Below are 22029 nucleotides of genomic sequence, written 5' to 3' on the forward strand. Positions count from 1 at the left end.
TCATGCAAGTGCGCTCTAGCCTTCTCCTGGATCACACTTAAGCTCACCGGAACACGTCGCTGGTTCTGGTCCTCCAGCCAGATCATGAGCAATTTCTCCATTTCAACAATGCTCTGGCTACGTTGCTTCTCGTTTATCACCGTTGACTTCATCGGTGCAGCATCCTTAACATGCTTCAGAATACGTTCCTTATCCTTCACAATGGTTACCACCGTGGTCCTGCTCAAGCCTAAAGAACGGCCTATTTCGGTGTTAGTTTCTCCCTTCTCCGAACGCTTTATCACGTCATATTTGACCTCCATCGTGATGACCTTCCTCTTCTTGGATGAACTATCATCGGAGGAAGTACTTTGGCGTTTAGGAGCCATTGTAAATTTGCAAAAATGGCAAGGAATTTCAGCAACGTCTCAGCACACAACCTAGTGAAATGCAGGCAGGCACGCGATTGAAGTGGCGTCCTTTCGTATTGTTACGCTTGGCGTCCTCGACCGTCCGAGGTCGTTGTTCGGTCAATTTACCATACAGTTTAATAGCGTTAATTAATTTATGCACCTCCGCTCAAAAACTAGTTCTGCATATGAGGTATCGTTAAAAAGCATAACAAAACGTCGTAACCTTGGAATTTGTGTTGTAATCTAACCAGAAACTTAGTTTTTTTAATTATGTACTGGAAACAAGCAATGATTTTTCATTATATTTGCGCTTTTGGACTGTTTTAAACTGCGCATCCCAGCTAGTTGTATTCATTCTCGCCCGCAAACTAGTTCCGCATATGCGGCGTCACTAAAAATTCAAAAAAATACGAAAAAAAAAAAGTGTCAAAAATCATCATAACCTCAAAATTTTTGTTGTAATGTAACCAAAAACATATTTTTATTATGTACTGTGCTAAACTATAAAGGATTTTTATCATAGCATGCGTTTTTTAAAAGCGTCGTTAACTCGGAGCGTCGGAAGCGTCAGCGTCGTAACCTCGGAACAAGCGTCGTAACCCAGGACGGAATTTCCATTGAATATTTAAGAAAAAGCGTCGTAACCTCGGAACGTCGTAAGCCGGAACCGTCGTAAGCCGGGGACTGCCTGTACTTATATTTATTCGTTAATACAAATAAGTGTTAGTTTGATTGAGAAATGTTTATCTTTTTTCTTCTAGTTGGGGAAGTCAGAAAAGTAACTATCCTTTAGAAGTTTATTAGCTCTTGTGTTAACGAGCAATTATAGTAGTAACAGTACTAGTAGTTGTTGCATCCCTCATCACCTTCTTACTCCGCAGAATCTACAATATCATATTTGCAAATTGTAGACTTTGGATATAGTTCAAATGCGAACTCTTTGAACGTAAGAAGTGAATATAGTGTTCCCCCATTACAATGGAGGGTGCGTCTGATCGGCTCTGTCTCGCTCTCAGGTCTAGACCTCTTCCAAGCTCACAAGCCCAGAGGAGAAGGAATGTCGAAAACCGTAAGGAGGTTTCAGAGAATCCCCACCGGTCAGGCGTCCCCTCGGCAGGTTCTGTAGAGCGTCCCAGACTGCCAGGGATAGCCATTGGAAAGGCATCCTAAAACAGTGTTTCTCCCTTTTTATGCCTACTGTTCCATGATGGATAGGAGAACTTTGAATGAATGAATTTGACGAAGATCCTCGTATAATGCCTTCTGGTAGAATTATTCAAAATGAGAATGACATTAATCGATCCACCTTTCGAATCAGGCGACGATTTAGCGCCTTCTAATATTAGAGATCATTCGATAACATTTGTGATAAAGTCATTGTTCGAACATTTTTTCGCAACTAGACGAGAACGCTATCCCATGGGGGTATGAAATTGTTATTTCAACATAAGATTCCCCATCGGTGCATTTTTAGATATAGATCTATTCTGATTAGAATGATTTAGATTATTTGTCAATCGAATGAATTATATGGATCTCGTTGAGTGATAAAGCATATATGTATGACGTTTAAGCTTCTAGCTCCTACCATGCTTAGGACAAATCGCCTTAGGCTACGGTATGGCATGGCATACTCACATACCGAAATTTATGCTATAATGGTCAACTGAAATCCTTACAAAATTTCTAAATTATACGGTTTACCTTAATGTAACAGTATTATAGAGTATTCTATTACGCTAGAGTATGAGTTATATGATGCTTTCGTGTCTTCGAGAAGTGATCGGAGAAGCATATCTTTATTGGTGAATTGAGAGTAGGATAGAAACATTTTTCTTCGTGTTAGAAGAGGTTTCCATGAATTACCAGTACCCTTCTAGGACTTTCCTAGGAAGAAATTGTTTAAAAGCACCTATTTAGTTTCTAGACTTGTCGAAGTCTCGTTCGCTTAATTATGCTTATATAAAACTTCCTGAAGCTCGATAAAAATTTTAATAGATTCCTTTATTAAATGGAGTAACTGGCAACTCTGGAAAGGGAAGGCCAGTCGGCTTTCGAAGACTGCTTTCGCTTTGAATTGAGAGAGAGAGAGACCAGCGGCAGTACCATGTTGTTCTCAGTCGTGAGCGGTCGGTTACAGCTCTCTCTCCTGCGGAATGGGATAACTAACCGTATCTCTTCCCTACAATCGTGGTCTTAGCCTCGGATTGAGGGAATACCTAAGCTGTCATAAATAAATATTGTCTGCCTTTTGTTAGGAAGCTTTCAATAAGAAAGATATTACAACCTTTCAATGCTGTTTACCGTAGATAACATGATTAAAGGATTCTAATGCAGCAGAACATTATATTATTTAATGCACTAATACTTACGAAAGCATGTCTTATTAGAGTACATACTTAGTGAGAAGAGAGATGTAATAGAGATTCACTTCAAGACTACGCTATGGTTAAGTCTTTCGAGAAACGACACAACCGTATTTAGAATCGGATATTGCGCAGAAGTTGTATGAGTCGAATGGGAAACATTCTTTTAGTGGGAAATGGTTTCCCTGAATGGATTATACTACGTATATAATAGTTTTTCATAATAAGAACGGAATTAACATATGAAAGGATGTCGGGTACCATAGAGACACAGATGTTCTGACACATAACATAAAGATAATTAGTAGGAGGCGCCAGCCAAAATATTTCTTGTTCAGGAAAAAAGAGAGGGGGGGGATATGGAAGAATTAACCGAGGAAAGAAAAATTCCCCTTCCGATATACTCGAATTAGAGGAAAATTGAGAAGAAAAATCCAACTATGGAAGTACTGTAAAATTATAGGATTCTTACAGCACCTCTTCTTATTTTGATATCGAGATTTCCTGACCACGGTTGCAAGTAATGGGCCAGAAGCGTGACGCCTCCCAGACGGGCGCCAGGCAAGCGAGGCAGCAAGCGCAGGACGCTGCGAGGCGCGTGACGCCAACCAGAAGCAGGACGCCTCCCAGGAGCGAGGCGCCAGGCAAGCGCCAGGACGCTACGAGGCGCGAGACGTCAACAAGAAGCGTGACGCCTCTCAGGAGAGAGTCGCCAGGCAAGCGCGAGGACGCTCCAAAGCGGTTGACGCCAGCCAGAAGCATGACGCCTCCCAGGAGCGAGGCGCTAGGCAAGCGCCAGGACGCTTCGAGGCGCGAGACGTCAACTAGAAGCGTGACGCTCTCAGGAGAGACGCGAGGCAAGCGCGAGGACGCTCCAAGGCGCGTGACGTCAACCAGAGGCGTGACGCCTCCCAGGAGAGAGGCGCCAGATAAACGCGAGGACGCTGCAAGTCGCAAGACACCAGCCAGAAGCGTGACGCCTCCCAGGAGCGAGGCGCCAACCAGGCGCAAGACATCAGGATCTCCAATTTCTCAGTATTTGGAGATAGACTTTCCAAGAGTTTCCTCTTTGAGAACTGACACAAGATCAGTTTTTTCCTGACAGGGACACAAGTTATCGCACAGGCGGCCGTGGCCCTTGTCAGGATTAACTGAATTGCGGAAGTCTCTAACAAGAACAGACTTCTCATGTCAGGTGATATAGTGGTCGCGTGAGCGACTTCTTTCCTGGCAAAAGGAGTTGTTTTGGGAGAAACTTTCTTTGCCAGATCAACCCTCTACTGACAATTATTCTAGATATCGCACAGGCGAACGTAGTACGTGTCAGGATAAGTGGGTTCTTCTGCTTTATAGACCTTTACATGGTGAAGAGAACCAATATCTTTAGAAGTCTCTCGCTTTCCTCAACCTTATGAGACAAGTGATAGAAAATATATCGGACTCATAAGTTAATCTGGGTGCAGGTTTTAGAAAGACCTTGGCAACCCCTTTTTTATTGCACGTTTTTGGCTAGTCCCTTGAACAATGCAGCTCCTCTTTCTCCTCTTTCATTGTTATTAACAGGATGTTATATTATCCTACTCCTATGTAAACATATAACAAGGGAGACCTTGTAATGTTTTGGTACTGGAAAAGACTCGTAAGAGCTCTCAGTATTGGGTGAGAGGCTTTTTCAAGTATTTGAACCGTACATTACTGCCTGATGTCCTAGGATAGGAATCTTGAATGATTCTCCTCGATCCTGGATCATTTATTAGGAGAATAGGATAATAATAATTTGTCGTTTTGCTGAATAACGATGATAGAATTTTCCATTCTCTCGTTGCCCAGGCACAAGGACGGGAAGAATGATTATAAGAGAGAGGTAGCAATCTACGCCATCTTTATTTTTAGAAAGGGGAATAAAATTTAGTCTTTTTCCCCTAAAATATAAACTCTTTACAGAATGTAAGACAAAGGGCGTCAAAGAAAGAGAGGATAATACGTTATGCCTCATTTTAGACTTAGAGAGGTTGGATTCACAGAGGTCACGTTCTTCTCACAGCAAGTTTTGGAAGTCTTTTCCAAGACAGTCTGAATATTCTTTCAGCATCTATTTTAAATGGACCTTAACAACCTCTCCACTCTGAGTCTGTCTGCGTGCAGACTGACCAGAAGTGGACATGAATGAGAGGATGTTTCAAGGTAAATGACAGTAGTCATGAATAAGATATATATGATTACTGCAGGTCGTGCTAGAGGGAATGAGAAAACTGTCCTCTTCCGATATCTCTGTGAACCACATAGCGGTTTTTTCTTCCCTTTCAGAGGGAAGAATCACCTTTGTATATTTCTGTTATCAAAGAACGCAGTAAAAGGCTATACTCTGTCTCTATAAAGGGAATTGGAGATAGCAGAGCATTAAGATCTTCGGGATCTTATACAATACCTCTATACGACAAGACTAGGAGATCTTATAATTACAATGGGATCCTATTTGGGCCTCAGATTCCGTGTTCTGACAAGATGGAACTGCTCCTCATCAATGTTTCTCTTGGTACTAAAGGACCAAAATGACGAGTGAAATTTTGGGCTTGTAATCTGGAATCAAATTCTAGAAAGACTAGGCAATGGGTTCCTGCCAGCATGGTATGTTTGGCAAAAGAACTAAAACCTTTTATTCCTGGATCAACGCTTTCAGATAAAGGATTCGTTGTCCAGGCAATGTATTTACATTCTCATCTACAAAAGGAGATAAGGACGTTTGCTGACAGAGTCTTTGGAATACGATGAGGGCTTAAAAAACCACTTCCCAGAAGGTTCGAAGAGATATTTAAAGAGCTAGAAATCAGGAATCCTCCCAATTTCAGCTCAGAATCTCCTTAGACTTCCAGGCTCTTTCCCTGCCTTCATGCAAGGATAGGGAAGATTTTGCAACAAGAGAACTCTTCAACATGTAGGAAGAGTGCTCGTTAGCAACGGAAGTATCAAGTATGATCCTCCTCGGAGGAAGACTGGTCTCTCGGACTATTAGATTTCCTATCGTCTACTGGATGTAGCTGACTAAAATTACCTCCCCTTGTTACGGAGGCCATAAGCTCAAAGTGAAAGAATTTCTTCCACCCTTTTCCATTCTCCTGATAAACGATTGTGGATGTTCAGACTTTCGGACAATGTAGCGCCAATCAGGCGCCAAATGCCAAACAGGCGTAAAGACGCCAGAGCAAGACAGTCCAAATAAACACTGTCATTGTCTGATGAGAAGAAGGAGTAGGCCTCCAATCTGGCGCAGATGCGCTAGAGGCGAATAAATCAGGCAAATAAAGTGTCCGAGGTGGACATTGCCAGTTTTCATCGAGACTCTTAACAAGCTCGAATCTCCAGCAAGTGGGGAGAAGTCAGCCAGGCGCGAGGAGCCAACCAGACGCGAGCGCCAGGCAAGCGAAGCGCCAGCCAGGCGCGAGGCGCCAGCCAGGCGCGAGGCGACAGCCAGGCGCCAGCCAGGTGCGAGACGCCAGGCAGGCGCGAGACGCCAGGCAGGCGCGAGGCGCCAGCCAGGCGCAAGCCAGGCTCTGGGCTTCATCCAGAAGAGTTCTATTTCAAAGAAAGCCCTGGTCTTCTTTGGAACAGTGGAATCTCTAAAGCACTTCTTGAAGTGCGGGCTTTTAACAATTCTTGTTCTTTCCATAACAATATGTCGTGAGAGACATATTAGCTGTAATAACGGGAGATGCAACTCTGTGTTGACTCCTCTTTGCACGAAGGAGATCAAGTGGGCCTATGAGAGATCCTTCTCTCTTTGTTATACGTGTCCACGGATGCGTTGCTGGGATAGGGAGACGACACTGATCCTTAACTAGTGAATTATTTTTTAATTTTTTTTTTTTTTAACATAAGTGTATTATTTTCTGGGTTTATTTGAAATGAGTTTGGGGATAGCTCTTTTCAAATTAAGCACAAACCCTCGTGTTAGGATCAGGTGATCGGGATCGGTGTTGTGCTCCTTAAATTATGCCAATAGGCATTGGTGTATTGTCATGTAAGTGGATAAGACCCCATTGACAAATGACCACTAGATTCTGTCAAGTAAGTAGATAAGACCCCATTGACAGATCTACAAGAACTCTTAGCCATAGGTCACATCCTCGCTGAGGCTCTTGAGACGAAGCAGACTACTAGCAATAGCTAGGAAGTCGACCCTTCGTCTAAACACATAGGAACCAAGGTTTTATTTATTTATTACCTACAACGTATGTTGTTTACCTGTATATTCAGTAATAGCTGTCTTTTACCCTCCACCAATGGTGTGAATCAGCTATGTATATATCTGACGGGTAAGTTGAATGTATAAAAATGATATTGTTATGATACAATAAAGTTTTATACATACTTACCTGGCAGATATATACAATTAAATGGCCCACCCAGCCTCCCCTCAGGAGACAGCTGGAAGAAAAAATATGAATTAGAAAACGGGTATGGTTCCTATTTCCGCCACCCAGCGGCGGGGGGTAGATCACCTGACCTACCTGCCGCGTGTGCCGCGAATTTCGAATTTCTGTCGGGGACGACGGAGTAATAGCTATGTATATATCTGCCAGGTAAGTATGTATAAATCTTTATTGTATCATAACAATATCATATTTTTTATTTCTAATAAATGATGTTCTTTCTGTATTTCCCATTACATTCTGTTACTAATTTAACATGAACGTCATGTTCGTTGGAAGCTTGAATTTTAAGCCTATGGCCCCTGTGGGTTTGTTCCAAATGATACCTTCCTTGCTTGTACGCTAGGGACTCATTCTTGCCTGTATTTTGGATTTTATCACGCTTAAGCTGAAAAATCAAGAATTTGAAAAAAATATTTGTGCCATGATCTGATATTAAGTATGAGTATGAAACTTTCATGTTTGTAGGAAGCACAACTTCAATGCGTACAGCAAGAAAGAATCGTGGATTCAATAGATCTGCTTCAAGGATGTCATCCACTTCACAAGTTACAAGCCAGAGTCGGGAATCTGTTACTCGAAATCCAACACTGCTCACTCAGGTAGGGATGAACTTTATATTTTTTATATATAACTGTATAAAACATATAAAACTATGTTGACTTGGAATAGAATTGATCATAAGTATGACATGGCTTTGTAGTTAAAAATTTTGGTTTGTAGTTAAAAATTTTGGTAGTAATAATGGGAAAGTGACTTAACTTTTCTCTTAAATCCCAAAACTATTAATAAATTATAGAATTTTATTTTAGAATTACACTTATTAGATTTACAAAGGCCAATATATGTATTAATAGATAGCTCTAACATTTGCATATGTACTGGCTTTTGGAATTCTATTGCTCATCAAATTCCAGAGTTTTAAGACTGATTAGTTGGCTCTTACTTAGCAAGTCTAGGTTTTAGTAGCTCAGTCCTCTCCCACCTCAATTGTTATTCTGAATTTTATAGGTAACTCTTGAACTTAACAGACATTTACACGTACCTGTAACATTACCAGTAACATTATGTATTACGATTATTGTTTGTTATGCTGTTATATTAGATGGGATACATTTTTTTTAATCTGTCAAATTGAATGTTAAATGTAAAGTTTAGGTCAGGAACTATGTGGAATTGCTGTTAGCTGTAACATATTTAGAAAATACATATTCAAGTGCAGGTTGTAATATTGAGTCTTTGTTACTTAACAGGATGCCAGTCCCCCAAACCTTTTGTTAAGTTGAGGTGCTACTGGGTATGTTTGAAAGATAAGTAATTATTAATAGCAAATTTATTTTTAAACACAAACCCATTATGGTACAATACTTTCAATAATATGGAGTTACCACCTCCCAACCCCATTTTCTCCATAGCTAATTATTTAGGCAATATGAAAAGTGACTTGCTGGCTATTGAATGCTCAACAGTGTTTCATTTTTGCATTGCATTTTAACTGCACAGTTTTTTTATGATAAGGTTAATTGTCAGTTGGATTTCTAGTTTCTCAGAATATTTGGTCTGTGATCAATTAGTGCAAAATTTAGTTTTCCCAGTATCTGATCTGTCCAAGTCATTAGCCTGTATATTATTGAGATCTTAAATTTGTATGCTTTTTTCCCCTAGTTATGGCATCCGCCTCATCTGATTCTGTTATGTAACTGAGTACATATATACTAATGAAATGTTTCCTAACTAGGTAGTATTATATCTTCATGAGTTTACATTTTTATTTATGAATGTGATAGTGAACTTTATTTCTTGAATAAGAACTACAGCCCGTCCCCGGGTTACGACGGGGGTTCCGTTCTTGAGACGCGTCGTAAGCCAGAACATCGTCAAAAATCCTAAGAAAACCTTACTTTTAATGCTTTGGGTGCATTCAAAACTATGTAAACTGCATTCTTATTGCATTTTTCATCAAAAAAACCTTTAAATATTGATTATTTTGCATTTTTGGTGTCATATTACATCTGCCAGATCAGCTTTTGTAGGCGTCGTAACCCTGGAAATAATTTCTGATGAATATAATTGATAAGCGTCGTAACCTCGGAACGTCGTAAGCCGAGACCGTCGTAACCCGGGGACTGCCTTTATTCAAGATTCTTGGAATTGCAGTTAAATCATTCATATATCTGATCTATATAAATTTTTTTTACAGGGTAGTGGTATCTTTCGCATGTCTGATTTGTCGATAAACACAGCTGGCCGAGATGATCCCACTAGTCCAAAAAGCAGAGGTGGCATTGGTTCACAAGATGATGATGAGCCAATACACATAAAAATAAAAAGAAGAGATAAAGATGGTAAGATTTTTATACATATAAGAATTAAAGTTTCTCTTTACGCCAAGTGAAATACAAGGGTTTATTTTAATTTGAATGTTTAAATTTTGAAATTATTTCTGGTTTTATGTTTGCATAAAAGTATCTTAAATACAAGTGGGAATTTTTTTACTTATAAAAACAAAATTGTTGTATAAATCCATTAATATCCAAAATAGCAATTTTATAATCATATAAAAATTTGATTTATGTACTTGTATGAGAGTTCCTTGGTACTGTAATTTTTTTTTTTTTTTGCTAACTTACAAGTTGATGGTGCCATGTAGATTTTTCTTTTTAGCATTATATCTTCAGAGTTCATAGAACCTTATAATACACTGGTTGTAGTACCAGATGTCTTGAAATAGATTTGGGTGTGTTTTATTATGGTATTCCCAGTTACAGCTTTTCATTCAACATGAGTTATGTGATTTGATTTTTTTACTGATTGTCTCAGTCCAAACTCACTTCCTTTATACTTCTCAAGACCTTACTCATTACAGTGCTGATGTATTTCTCTTATCAACCCCAATAAGTTTTTTTTTTTTTATCAGTAACAAAGGCCATTTATTCGTAATATCTGAGACAATTTAGTAGAGTATTACTTTAGAATAAATTTGATTATAAATAACAGATGGTATGAATATTATAATAGATATTATTTTCTGTTTAGTTACAAATTTTTCATTTTATAGGTCGGGTAATTAAATCGCCTTCATCAGATGAATTTGAGTGTGAAAGTGAGTCAAGTCGCACAAATCTTATTGGGAATTTGAAAAAGCCTGGATCTCGGATGTTCGCATATGAGGTATATTTTCTTCTTTGTGTTCTGTATTAGTGTTAAAATATATTACAGTACTAGCAATAGTTTATTGGCATACAGTGGGCCCCCTAATCGTCTTCTCCAGATTCATGGACTCTCGCATTCGCAGATTTCTCTCTGGACCATATCAACCCATTGTTCAGGAGAAATTCGCTTATTCGCTGTATTTTTCTATGAGAAATATCCACAAATCCCCGTTTTTTTTTTTTGTGATAAACCAGATATCAAAATTTTTAGTAGGTTTTACTTGAGTTTTAAACTAACAAAATATGCCTTTTTAAGCATATTTTATAAGAGTTCCAACTATTCGCAGATTCTAACTATTCGCGGGGGCGTCTGGTACACATCCCCCATGAATATGGGGCCCACTGTATTATAAAAAAAAAATCATTACAATAATGAAAAGAATTTTATTTAGTGAACAAATTTCATTGTAATTGGCTCATGAAAAATGTATTGAGAGGTGACTAATAGTTTAAAATTTAATTAATGTATTTTTACAAGTATAAACAATCATTCTCTTTTGGGTAAGAATTTGGATTCATGAATGATTTCTGGACACCCATAACACCAATATAAACTTCTATTCAGCCAAAACAATATAATGGCTGTCCGCCAAGTGTCCCTAGAATAGCCACTGAGCATCTCCTTAAAGGAACTGAAATATCTGATTCTCAGATTATTAGGTTTAGTGACTGTTTCTTTCCATTTTGTGGAATTGTCAATCTTGCTTTTGCAAAAATACAGTTGTATGTTCCACATTTATTTGTAAAAAAGACAAACTATTTTGAATTTTAAAGTTGTTACTATTCACTGTTGTGAATTTTCAAATATAAGATATTTTAATTTTTTTTTTAAATACTTCAGGAACACATAGTAAACACGGTAAATGGGTGAAAAAATAACCAGCTCTTGGAAATGATGATAGGCACAATACTGGTAACAATTAATTTACCACAAATTTACAATAGTACATATATTGTTGGTGTAGTATTTTACTTGGACATTACAGGTTAAGACAAGCTTTTTAAGGTAAATATCTAGGTTATTAAATTTCCAGTTAGCAAGAATAATTTTACAGTATGAATTTTTCTCCATTAGAGTATGAGTGATGAGAACTCAGAGGACAATAATAACATGAAGCGGGCTAAAGCAGACAACAAAAGTTTGGGCAGTAGCTGTTCTATCCGACGTCCATCTTTCAAGGTGATGATGATGAAAATGAAAAAAGCCTTGATGTTGATGAAAAAATAGCAGGTTTGTTTTCTTATCTATTTATTTACATTGTTTATTCACGGTTAAGGTATTCAAAATCTGATTTGCACTCTTTCACCTACTGAACATTATGACTACAGTACATCCTATATTTTGGTCGTTAATCATACGAAGTTCTTTTCATAAGGGGTATTATAATATTGTAGATTATTAAAGTCTGCCTGTGTTTATACTGTATTTAGAGGTGTGTGTTTTATTTTTTTTGAGAACATTCCCAGGCACAGTGGTAAGTCGAGGTTAAATTTTATTCTGGAAATGACATCTTCCAAGACAGTTTAAATTCCCTTAATATATAATATGTGTTGCTGCTTTCCTCCTGGCAAAGACTAATTTCATAGTAAAATATCCTATTGAATTTTACCATTTTTAATCCATTTCTAAGCATATTTAATAAAGCATGGGGTTGGTTTTTAATCTCCTATGTATGTTGTGTTTAAACTTTTATATAGTATTTTTTCTGTTTCTACATTAGTTTGATTGAAGTTCTATGCTCTTCCTCAATTATAGTATACACTGAAGAGAATTCCTGGCATTGTAGTTTATCAGAATTTCTTCCAATGAGGTTTACCTTCCAGTACTTCTTACTAGGCTAGCTGATTATTTTGCTGTTTATTGCTCTATTAGCTTTCTACCACATGGTAGGTACTGTTCACACTACAGAATAATAATAACTTCATGAACTTAATTTAATTGGAGTGTCAGATTAATCAGTGTCAGAAACTAACATCTGTGTAAGTAGATTGTTAATTAACTGAAGAGTGAATCCATTGATCATGGTGCAGTTTTTCTCTCTTACTTGGTGGTTTTCATTAATCTTTCCTATGAAAGAGTGAAAACTACCTGTAGCATCCATAACAGTTTTCATATTTCAATCTACATAGCTTGAGTAATACTTTGTTTTTCACTTCATGTTTAGCTTTTACTCGAATGGTTTATTTTTTCACTGATGTGAGGAACAAAGGTTTTGTTACCTCTGCTGATGATATATCCTTTATCGTTCTGACTAATGGTGCCTGATAATTTTAATCTTTGTCTATGCTATTATGCCAATTTTTCTTTTGCCATTACTGTATTAGCTTCAATTATTCATATCTTTTGAGCAAATAGTCATATTCCTTATTTATTTTCACAAAATGTTTTCCACGATTTTAGGGTATTTAGAGCGGCATTCCTTGCTATTTAAGGTTACAGTTTTGCATACTTTTAAGGAGCTTTATTTGGTCCTGATAGACAACCAAATTGCTCTGCATAAAGTAGTGGTGGTATCACAATTAAAAATGAAAACTTGCTTTAGTATAGGAAAGATGGTTGGGGAAGAGGGAAGCTCCAATGAGAATGACACTACCAGATAAGAAAGCTTAGTACCTAAATTGGTCATACTGTCAACCAGTTGAGGGTATAGGAACATCCGTGTTCATATTAATACATAATCTACTATGTATCTTGGTATGATCTGAATGGGAAGTGGGCAGTGATGTCTCATGGTAGGAGGGCAAGATTGGAATTAAAGATCCATCTATCAACTTGTAAAGGTCAATGACTACACTAAACATATGACTGGAATAGCCCCATTTGTCACGCAGGTTACTTGGTAGCCAATGGGTGAACTTCATGTAATTGTGTGGAAGTAAAGTACTCCTCCAGGACTGAACACAGAAATGTTAATATATTAGGTTCTTTTGAGTCTGAAGGCTAATGAATTTAACAAAAAAAATTGTTTATCAAGAGCATAAAAACTACATTTAGCATTCTGTTTGTATTTGCATATCCCCTCAAATTTGTCTCATAATATTGAAGCTTAGTACCCGGAGTTCCTTGATCCTTGAACAAAATTAAAGGCTTTCATTTAGATAAAACTAGTGAGTCATGTTTCTCTTTATTTTACTAATGACAAAATGTAGTTGGGGGGGGGGGGGGGGGGAATTTAAGGGTAAAAAGCATTTTAAAATTAAAAATTATTCACCAAATATCAGATTAAAGATAAAAAATACAGAAACTTGATAGGACATATAATTACAGCATACAATTCAGTTCCATATTAAACTATCCATGAACAAGCTTCATAACCTTAAGATGAAGTGTTTGAGCACAAATAACAACAAACTATTAGATGGAAGTGTTTGAGCACAAATAACAACAAACTATTAGATGGTGAAGAATAGCAGGGAAGAGTTCTAGCCCATTGTAGTCCCATCTAGTATATTTTTTTAAAATGCAATATGGGTGTGAATTTTTTAAATTAATGTACATTGTGCTAAGTTCTGTCCCAGAGAGAAAAGGTGAATTACATACTAGTATTTTGTAGAAAAATTTATTTTTATTGCTAATGAAAGAGAAGTCTCATTTAATCATGAACCCGAGATGTTGAAAATGAGCTAAAGTTGAAGACTGGTGTCCACCAGTCTAAAGCTTCCCAAACCAAGTATACATAGATCCTAATGTAGATGTCTGAGGTACAACTGGAACCAGATCTTTGCCTTGTGTCCAACATGCTGATCACTGGATAGTGATGTAATAGACTGCAGGACTTGAATTACCCCTAAAGAATTCACTGCTCCTTTTTTCTATTAACATCCCCCCCAAACAAGAACTCATTGCTACTTTTTCCCTAAAGTATGTAGGACCTGAGCAGAACCCAGTTCGAAAGCATGTAGTAAAAAGGCATCAAGAAAATGTTAAAGACGTGATGTAGCAAACTGGAGTGAAGAATTCATGCTCGGTCCTATGAGCCTTTCCATTTTTTTAATTACTCTACTTACAACATGAACTATAAGGGAATTAGGTTACCTGCATACTCCAATGAGTTTAGGCTCCTTGAGAACCACTGTTATGGGGATGAGAGATTAGGTGCAAAACTAACTTGATGGGCATATCTCACCTTTGGAGAGAAAGATCTTCCTCTTAAATTCATGTTTGTTCATGAAACTTACCTGTCAGATATATATATAGCTGTATTTTTCCGAATCCGACAGAAATTTAAACACTTACGACACACGCAGTGGGACAGTCAGGTGGTTAGTACCCATTCCCGCCGCTGGGAGGCGGGTATCAGGAATCATTCCATTTTCTATTCATAATTTTCTGTCGCCGGTGCTGGAAAACACCTGTTGCAGCACCTCCGTCCAGATTTTGGAAACTTACTAGCTCTTGAGTATCCCTTTTGGTTTTTCTTTGGTATCTGAATTGGGATCGGTGGCTTGGCACACGTTGACTTTGGTTTTGATTTGAATTTGGTATTGATTTTTCTTTGATCAAGATGTCAGGGTCTAGTTCTGCTAGCGCTAGATTTTGTTCCATGTCTGAATGTAGAGGTAGGCTACTGAAAGCTTCAGTAGACCCACATTCTGTTTGTAAAGTTTGCAGGGGGAATGAATGTACGTTTGAAAGTCGTTGTAAGGAGTGTGAAAGACTAACAGAGTCGGAATGGAAGGCGTATGAAACCTATCTTAAGAAACTTGAGCGAGATAGGTTAAGGAGGTCTTCCTCCAGGAGTGTTTCAGGTAGGCAAGATTTAAATTATTCTCCTGCTAACCCTCCTTCTGTAGATTATGCTCCTACCCCTGTAGTGTTGCCTCCGGCCCCTGAGGACAGTGTCGGTAGAAGGTAATACATTATCGCTAATTCTTGAGTCGATTCGTAACTTAGAATCAAAAGTGTTAGCTCTGGAGAGCAAAAGTGAAGAGAAGTGCAGTGAAAGTGCCCCTTGTGTAGTGGAGGGTGCGTCAGATCGGCCTCATTCCGCCTCTAGACCTAGACCTCTGCTTGACTCCCAGATTACGGGAAGAGAGCATGTCGAAAGTCGAAGGAGGGTTACGAGGAAACCCCACCGATCTGGCGTGCCTTCGGCAGCTTCTGACGAACATACCCAGACTGCCAAGGAGCGTGCGCGTGCACGTCTTCTCAAGGAGTGCTTTTCTTCTTCTGAAGCTTCCTCCCCGCGCAAGGGGTGGAGCTCTCATACCGCATCACGTCCGCTGAAAAGGACGGCTCGCGTGCGGGACGCTTCACGTCCAAGTTGTTCTCCGGAACTTTGCTCGTCGCCCGATAGTGCGTTTGCGCTTTTCCTCCGCAGAAGAAGCGTAAGGATTATTCGGAGGCGGAGTCTTCCCTAGATGTTTCTTTCGAGCGCCGCAGTCGCTCTAAGGTGCGTGAAGCGGCGGTTCCTGGGTGTAGCAAGAAGGCGTCCCCAATTCCGCCACTCTCCTGCTCACAGGATCAGCCCCTCCCCAGAAAAGGAGGCTTTCACCTACAAGCCAAGATTCTCCAGTCTCTTCAGCAGCAACTTCGAGATGTTTTTCCTTCGAGAGAGTGTTCCACGTCGCCGTAAGAAGGATGACAATCTTCCTGTGAAGAGGTCGAGGCGTTCTCCCTCTCCCTCCTCCTCGCTCGTCTCTCTCTGTTTGAGTCTCCTTCTAGAGTTCGTTCTGCTCCCCAGCAAATTTCTAAAGGAGGCGAGAATTAGTTTCTCGCTCTCGTGAAGCGGTGTTTCCGCTGCTACGAAACTTGTGGATAAGAAGCGAGTTTTTTCTTTAGATGCCGAGCGCGCTTCTGTGAAAGTCAAACGCGCTTTAGTGGACGCCGAACGTGACTCGGTGCAAGTTTCCGCGAGCGCCAGTGGACGCTCAGCGAGTTTTAGTGGAACGCTCGGCGTGCACCAGTGACGCTCGGCGCGCATCAGTGGAACGCTCGGCGCGCACCAGTGGGGACGCTCAGCGCGCACAAGTGGATGCCAGGTGTACACCTGCGGCGTTTGAGCGCGCTTCTGTCGGCGCCAGTAGATTGGCTTCGGACGCCAAACGCGCGCCTACGGACGTCAGTTTTCCACTTCCGCAAGCACAAGCGGAGGCGGGAACTCTTCCTGTTCGCCGTTCTTTCTCTTTTGAGAAAGCTCGGGACTCTTCTTTACTTCCTCCGACTTCTCCAGTGTCTGAAGAGGAAGTTAGTGACGCTTTCGTCGAAGTGGACGAAGAACAGCAGTTGGCTCCAGTTTCGACGGACTACAAGGTTTTGACTCGTTTACTTCAGTCAGTCTTTGCAGGACACTTTCCAACCTGAAGCTCCACGTACTCCTCCCTCTCAGTTTTCGTCTTCCAAAGCTGCTAAGATCTCGGGCTTTGTGAGAATGAAGAAGTCGCTTTCTACGAAGCAAGCTTTTAGAAAGGTCCATGATTGGATGGAAAAGAGGAAAGCTTCGGGCAAGACCTCTTTCGCTTTACCACCTTCAAGACTCGGTGGCAAAGCTGGTATGTGGTATGAGACGGGAGAAAACGTCGGAGTCAAGCTTCCAGCCTCAGCTCAAGGAGACTTTGGTAGCATTGTAGACGCCACCAGAAGATCTTTTTTGTCTTCCTCGAAGGTCTCGTGGACACATAGCGAGTTAGACTTTCACCTTAAAGGCCTCTTCAGGACACTAGAGGTCTTTAACTTTTCTTTGACTGGTGCCTGGGAGTATTTGGATGCCAGGTCCAGGAGTTTTCTGATTCATCAGTCTGGGGGAGCTGTCCAGTATTTTGTCTTGCATGGACAAGGCCGTCAGGGATGGTTCTGAGGAATTGGCTGCTCATTTCAGCACGGGACTGCTTAAGAAAAGAGCACTTTTTTGCAATTTTACTGCAAAGTCGGTCTCACCAGCGCAAAAAGCGGATCTTCTTTTCGCTCCTTTCTCAGAACATCTCTTCCCCCAGTCTATGGTAAAGGACATAGCTGCTAGTCTCCAGGAGAAAGCAACTCAAGACCTTCTGGCACAGTCTTGCTAGGAAGCCTGCTACTTCTTCGTCTTCTGGGTCCTCTGCTTTGAAGAAGTCGAAGCCCTTTCGATCCGCTTCTTCCTCGAAGCCAGCCCCTCGAGGAAGAGCTCTTTCAGAGGCAAGACTACCGCTCCTTCCAAGAGCAAGAAGTGAGGGGAAGGGCTCTTCAGACACCGGTAGGAGCCAGGCTTCTACATTTCGCGAAAGCTTGGGAAGAGAGAGGTGCCGACGCTTGTGTCTCTGGACATCGTCAAGAAGGGGTACAGAATTCCTTTCCTGATGTTACCCCCGCTGTCTTCGACACCAAAGGATTTGTCTCCGTCGTATCAGGGAGAAAAGCAGAAAGTGCTTCACGATCTACTAGATCAAAATGATCGAGAAGCAGGCAGTGGAACAGGTCTTCGACCGGAGTTCTTCCGAGGGTTTTACAACCGTCTGTTCCTAGTGCCGAAGCAGTCAGGGGGGTGTCGCCCCGTTCTGGATGTCAGCAGTCTAAATCGCTTCGTTACCAAGCAGAAGTTGCAAGATGGAGACACCTCAATCCGTGCTTGCAGCTTTAAGACCGGGGGATTGGATGGTCTCGTTAGACCTTCAGGACGCATACTTTCACGTCCCCATCAATACCGATCAAGGAAATACCTGCGGTTTGTCCTGAAAGGGAAGATTTTCCAATTCAGGGCACTCTGCTTCGGTCTCAGCACGGCGCCGATGGTGTTCACCAGTTCTTATGAAGAACGTTGCGAGGTGCCTCCATCTTGCGGAAATAAGGATCTCTCTCTACCTAGACGACTGGCTTATTCGAGCCTCATCGCAAGACAGGTGTCTGAAGGACCTTCACACGACTCTGTCGTTAGCGAAGTCCCTGGGACTTCTGGTGAATCTCGAGAAGTCGCATCTGACTCCTTCTCAATCCTTAGTCTATCTGGGGATTCAGATGGACTCAGTGGTCTTTTCGGGGCTTTTCCGTCCCAGGGGCGACAACTTCAATGCCTGGACAAAGTGTCGGCCTTCTAGGGAAGGAAACATGCTCGGTGAGGGAATGGATGAGTCTGCTGGGGACCATTTCCTCACTGGAGAAGTTTGTTTCTCTGGGAAGGTTGCACCTCCGACCACTTCAGTTCTTCCTCTCAAGCAATTGGTCACGCAAACAGGATCTAGAAGAGGTCTTGTTTTTGACGGAAGAAGTGAAAAAGCACCTCAAATGGTGGTTGGATCCAAAGAAGCTTGCGGAAGGACTTTCGCTCAAGCTTCGGAACCCCGACCTAGTGTTGTTCTCCGACGCGTCCTCCACGGGTTGGGGAGCAACATGGGTGGGAGGGAGAGAAAGTGTCAGGCACCTGGAGAGGGGAACAGGTGTCCTGGCACATCAACCTAAAAGAACTCTCAGCGGTTTACCTCGCTCTAAGGTTCTTCGAGGAGGAAGTCTCCAGCCCAAGTGGTTCAGATAAACTCGGACAACACCACAGCCTTGGCATTACCTCAGGAAACAGGGGGAACTCACTCTCATTCTCTGTTCGTCATCGCGAGGAATATCCTGATTTGGGCGAAGTCGCAAAACGTCACGATTCTGACAAGGTTTGTGTCAGGCGTGGAAAACGTGCGAGCGGACCTTCTCAGTCGGCAAGGACAGCTTCTGCCGACGGAATGGACCCTTCATCAGGAAGTATGCCAGGCGCTATGGAAGCTGTGGGGACGTCCTCATGTGGACGTTTTCGCAACTTCCCGAACGAAGAGACTTCCGCTGTATTGCTCCCCAGTTTCTGGGACCGGGGAGCAGTGGCAGTAGACGCCCTACTGTGGAATTGGTCGGGACTAGACATTTACGCTTTTCCCCCATTCAAAATCCTTGGGGAAGTAATGAGGAAGTTCGCTGCATCAGAAGGAGCGAGAATGACCCTCATCGCCCCCTTCTGGCCAGCGGCCGACTGGTTCACGGAGGTGATGTCCTTCCTAGTAGACTTTCCGAGGACTCTGCCCCTAAGGAAAGATCTACTCAGACAGCCCCACTTCGAGAGGGTACCACAAAAACCTCCCCGCTCTGAGTCTGACTGCGTTCAGACTATCAAGAAGTTGGCCAGAGCGTTTTTGGGGTTTTTCAAGACCTGTGGCAACGGCGATTGCCACCGCAAGGAGGCCCTCCTCAATCGCAGTTTACCAATCAAAGTGGGCTGTCTTTAGAAGTTGGTGCAGAAGGAAGGGCATTTCCTCCACCTCAACCTCTGTGAGCCAGATAGCAGATTTCCTTCTTCACCTTAGGAAAGAAGCGAAACTAGCCGTTCCCACGATTAAAGGCTACAGAAGCGTGCTTTCTGTGGTCTTCAGACATAGACGAACTAGACTTAGCGAAGATAGAGAACTCGAGTCTTAGCGAATGATAGAGACATTCATGATCTCATTAGATCATTTGAGACTGTGAAAGTTCTCCAACCTAAAGTACCATCGTGGAACTTAGACGTGGTACTGAAGTTTCTCATGTCGAGTCAATTTGAACCGCTCCATTTAGCCTCGCTTAGGAATCGTACTAAGAAGACCATTTTCCTAACCGCTCTGGCGACGGCGAAGAGGGTTAGCGAAATTCAAGTCATAAGCAAGCATATTGGGTTCAAGGATCATAGTGCAGTTTGTTCCTTAAGTCCTACGTTCTTAGCAAAGAACGAGAACCCTTCCAACCCTTGGCCGAGAACGTTCGAGATCAAGGGGTTGTCGGAGCTAGTGGGACCTGAAGCTGAGAGAGTCCTGTGTCCTGTCAGGGCTCTCAAGTTTTATTTGCAGAGAACCAGAGCATGCAGACGTTCTTCGGAGAACTTGTGGTGCTCTGTGAAAAAACCAGATCTTCCGATGTCGAAGAATGCACTGGTTCTTCTTAAGAAGTACGGTTAAGGAAGCCCATGAAAAGTGTAGTGAAAGTGACATGGAGCTTCTGAAAGTGAAAGCCCACGAGTTGAGGGCTATTGCTACTTCGGTGGCTTTTCACAAAAATATGGCAATCAAAGACATTTTGGGCGCCACTTATTGGCGAAGCAATTCGGTGTTCGCTTCACACTACCTGCGGGAGTGAAAGCAAACATACGAAAATTGTTACTCGCTCGGACCATACGTCGCTGCAGACACTGTTTTGGGGGCAGGAGGTAGCGCTCATCCTATCCTTTAATGGTTTAGGGGAGTTTTTAACTTGTGTTATGGTTGTGGGGTTGACCGCCTGCGGCGGATCTCCCTTCCATTAGCTTTAGTCGTATGTGGGATACTTTTGGTAGGCTACACCAGGTGGTTTGGTTTTTACTTCGTTGCCCTCATTTGTATGGTCAATGGTCTAGTCACGTCGTGTCTCGCCCCTGTTGACAGATCATCTGGAGTGCACCAGCTATATAGGTCTCTACCTCTGCTGGCAACTCTAGTAGCACAAGCAGACTTACGCAGGCAGTAACCACGAAGTCAGCTATGCTAACAGGTAAGGAATCAAGATATCAATTATCTGCATATATATGTTTCCTAAAATCTTCTATTCTGTCTACTCCCACCACCAAAGGTGGGATTCAGCTATATATATATCTGACAGGTAAGTTTCATGAACAAAATGATATTGTAATGATACAATTAAGTTTGTTCATACTTACCTGGCAGAATATAATATAATCAATACCCACCCACCTCCCCTCAGGAGACAGTGGAAATAAAAAATTATGAATAGAAAATGGGAATGATTCCTGATACCCGCCTCCCAGCGGCGGGGTGGGAATGGGTACTAACCCACCTGACTCCCACTGCGTGTGTCGTAAGTGTTTAAATTTTCTGTTCGGCAATTCGGAAAAAATACAGCTATAATCTATATTCTTGGCCAGGTAAGTATGAACAAACTTAATGTATCATTACAATATCAGTTTATACCTATTAACCAAAACGATAGGTATTTAAGTAAGTAATAGTTAGTACTAGTCAGAATTTTTTTTGTTTTTTTTTCTTTCCATTTACACTAGTTTTTACCTTTGAGGGGGATGACTCCAGTTAACTTAGTTTTTGGATAAGATTTCAAGCCCCATGCTCATTTCCACTCAGGTTGCAATCTACTGCCTTACTCAACATTGACACTGAATTTTTCAAGAAATAGACCTAAGTCATACTTTAAATACATACATATCCTGGTCAGCCACTCAATTCCATTAATATTTGGCATTTTCATTCTTGTGATCCACGTAGCTTTGGTGTCCTTCAAATTTTATTTACCCTCTGTATTTTCACAGCAGTCATTTCTACATGCAACCTCAGTCTTCAGTAGCATAGCATCATTCAGATTTGCCATTCAATTCCAATCTTCTTTCCAAAAACTTCAGCATACTTAATTATTTAACTGTACTTGTATTCTCTTTAGAGACCATTTCTTTATTTGTGTTACTTCTACAGTATATCCTCTTGTGTTTTACCATTTTCTTTCATGTGCTTCCTTGTAGGGACACCTAGTTTTTCCTAAAGAATTCTTTGGCTCATATTTACACTCTAATTTTCATTTCTCTCACAACTGTTGTTACTACTCTCCAGTCTCTTATACACCGTGTACAGTACTATAGTATTATCACTTCTACCATGCAGCTGCACTTAAAATATCTCTCCCTTTCCGTTACTTATTTTATTTATTCTC

The 22029-nt window shown here is 41.2% G+C and overlaps 1 protein-coding gene across 1 annotated transcript in view; it reads left to right on the forward strand.

Annotated features, from left to right (window-relative positions):
• The window catches only part of LOC135224900 (uncharacterized), a 315424-nt gene that overhangs the window by 279951 nt on the left and 13444 nt on the right, over nucleotides 1-22029 (forward strand). The window contains 6 exon segments of the mRNA XM_064264224.1: nucleotides 7657-7790; nucleotides 9389-9533; nucleotides 10247-10359; nucleotides 11476-11560; nucleotides 11563-11631; nucleotides 11834-11875. Coding sequence (XP_064120294.1) covers nucleotides 7657-7790; nucleotides 9389-9533; nucleotides 10247-10359; nucleotides 11476-11560; nucleotides 11563-11631; nucleotides 11834-11875 — 588 coding nt within the window.

The sequence above is a fragment of the Macrobrachium nipponense genome, chromosome 12, assembly GCF_015104395.2.
Source record: "Macrobrachium nipponense isolate FS-2020 chromosome 12, ASM1510439v2, whole genome shotgun sequence".
NCBI classification, from domain to species: Eukaryota; Metazoa; Arthropoda; class Malacostraca; order Decapoda; family Palaemonidae; genus Macrobrachium; species Macrobrachium nipponense.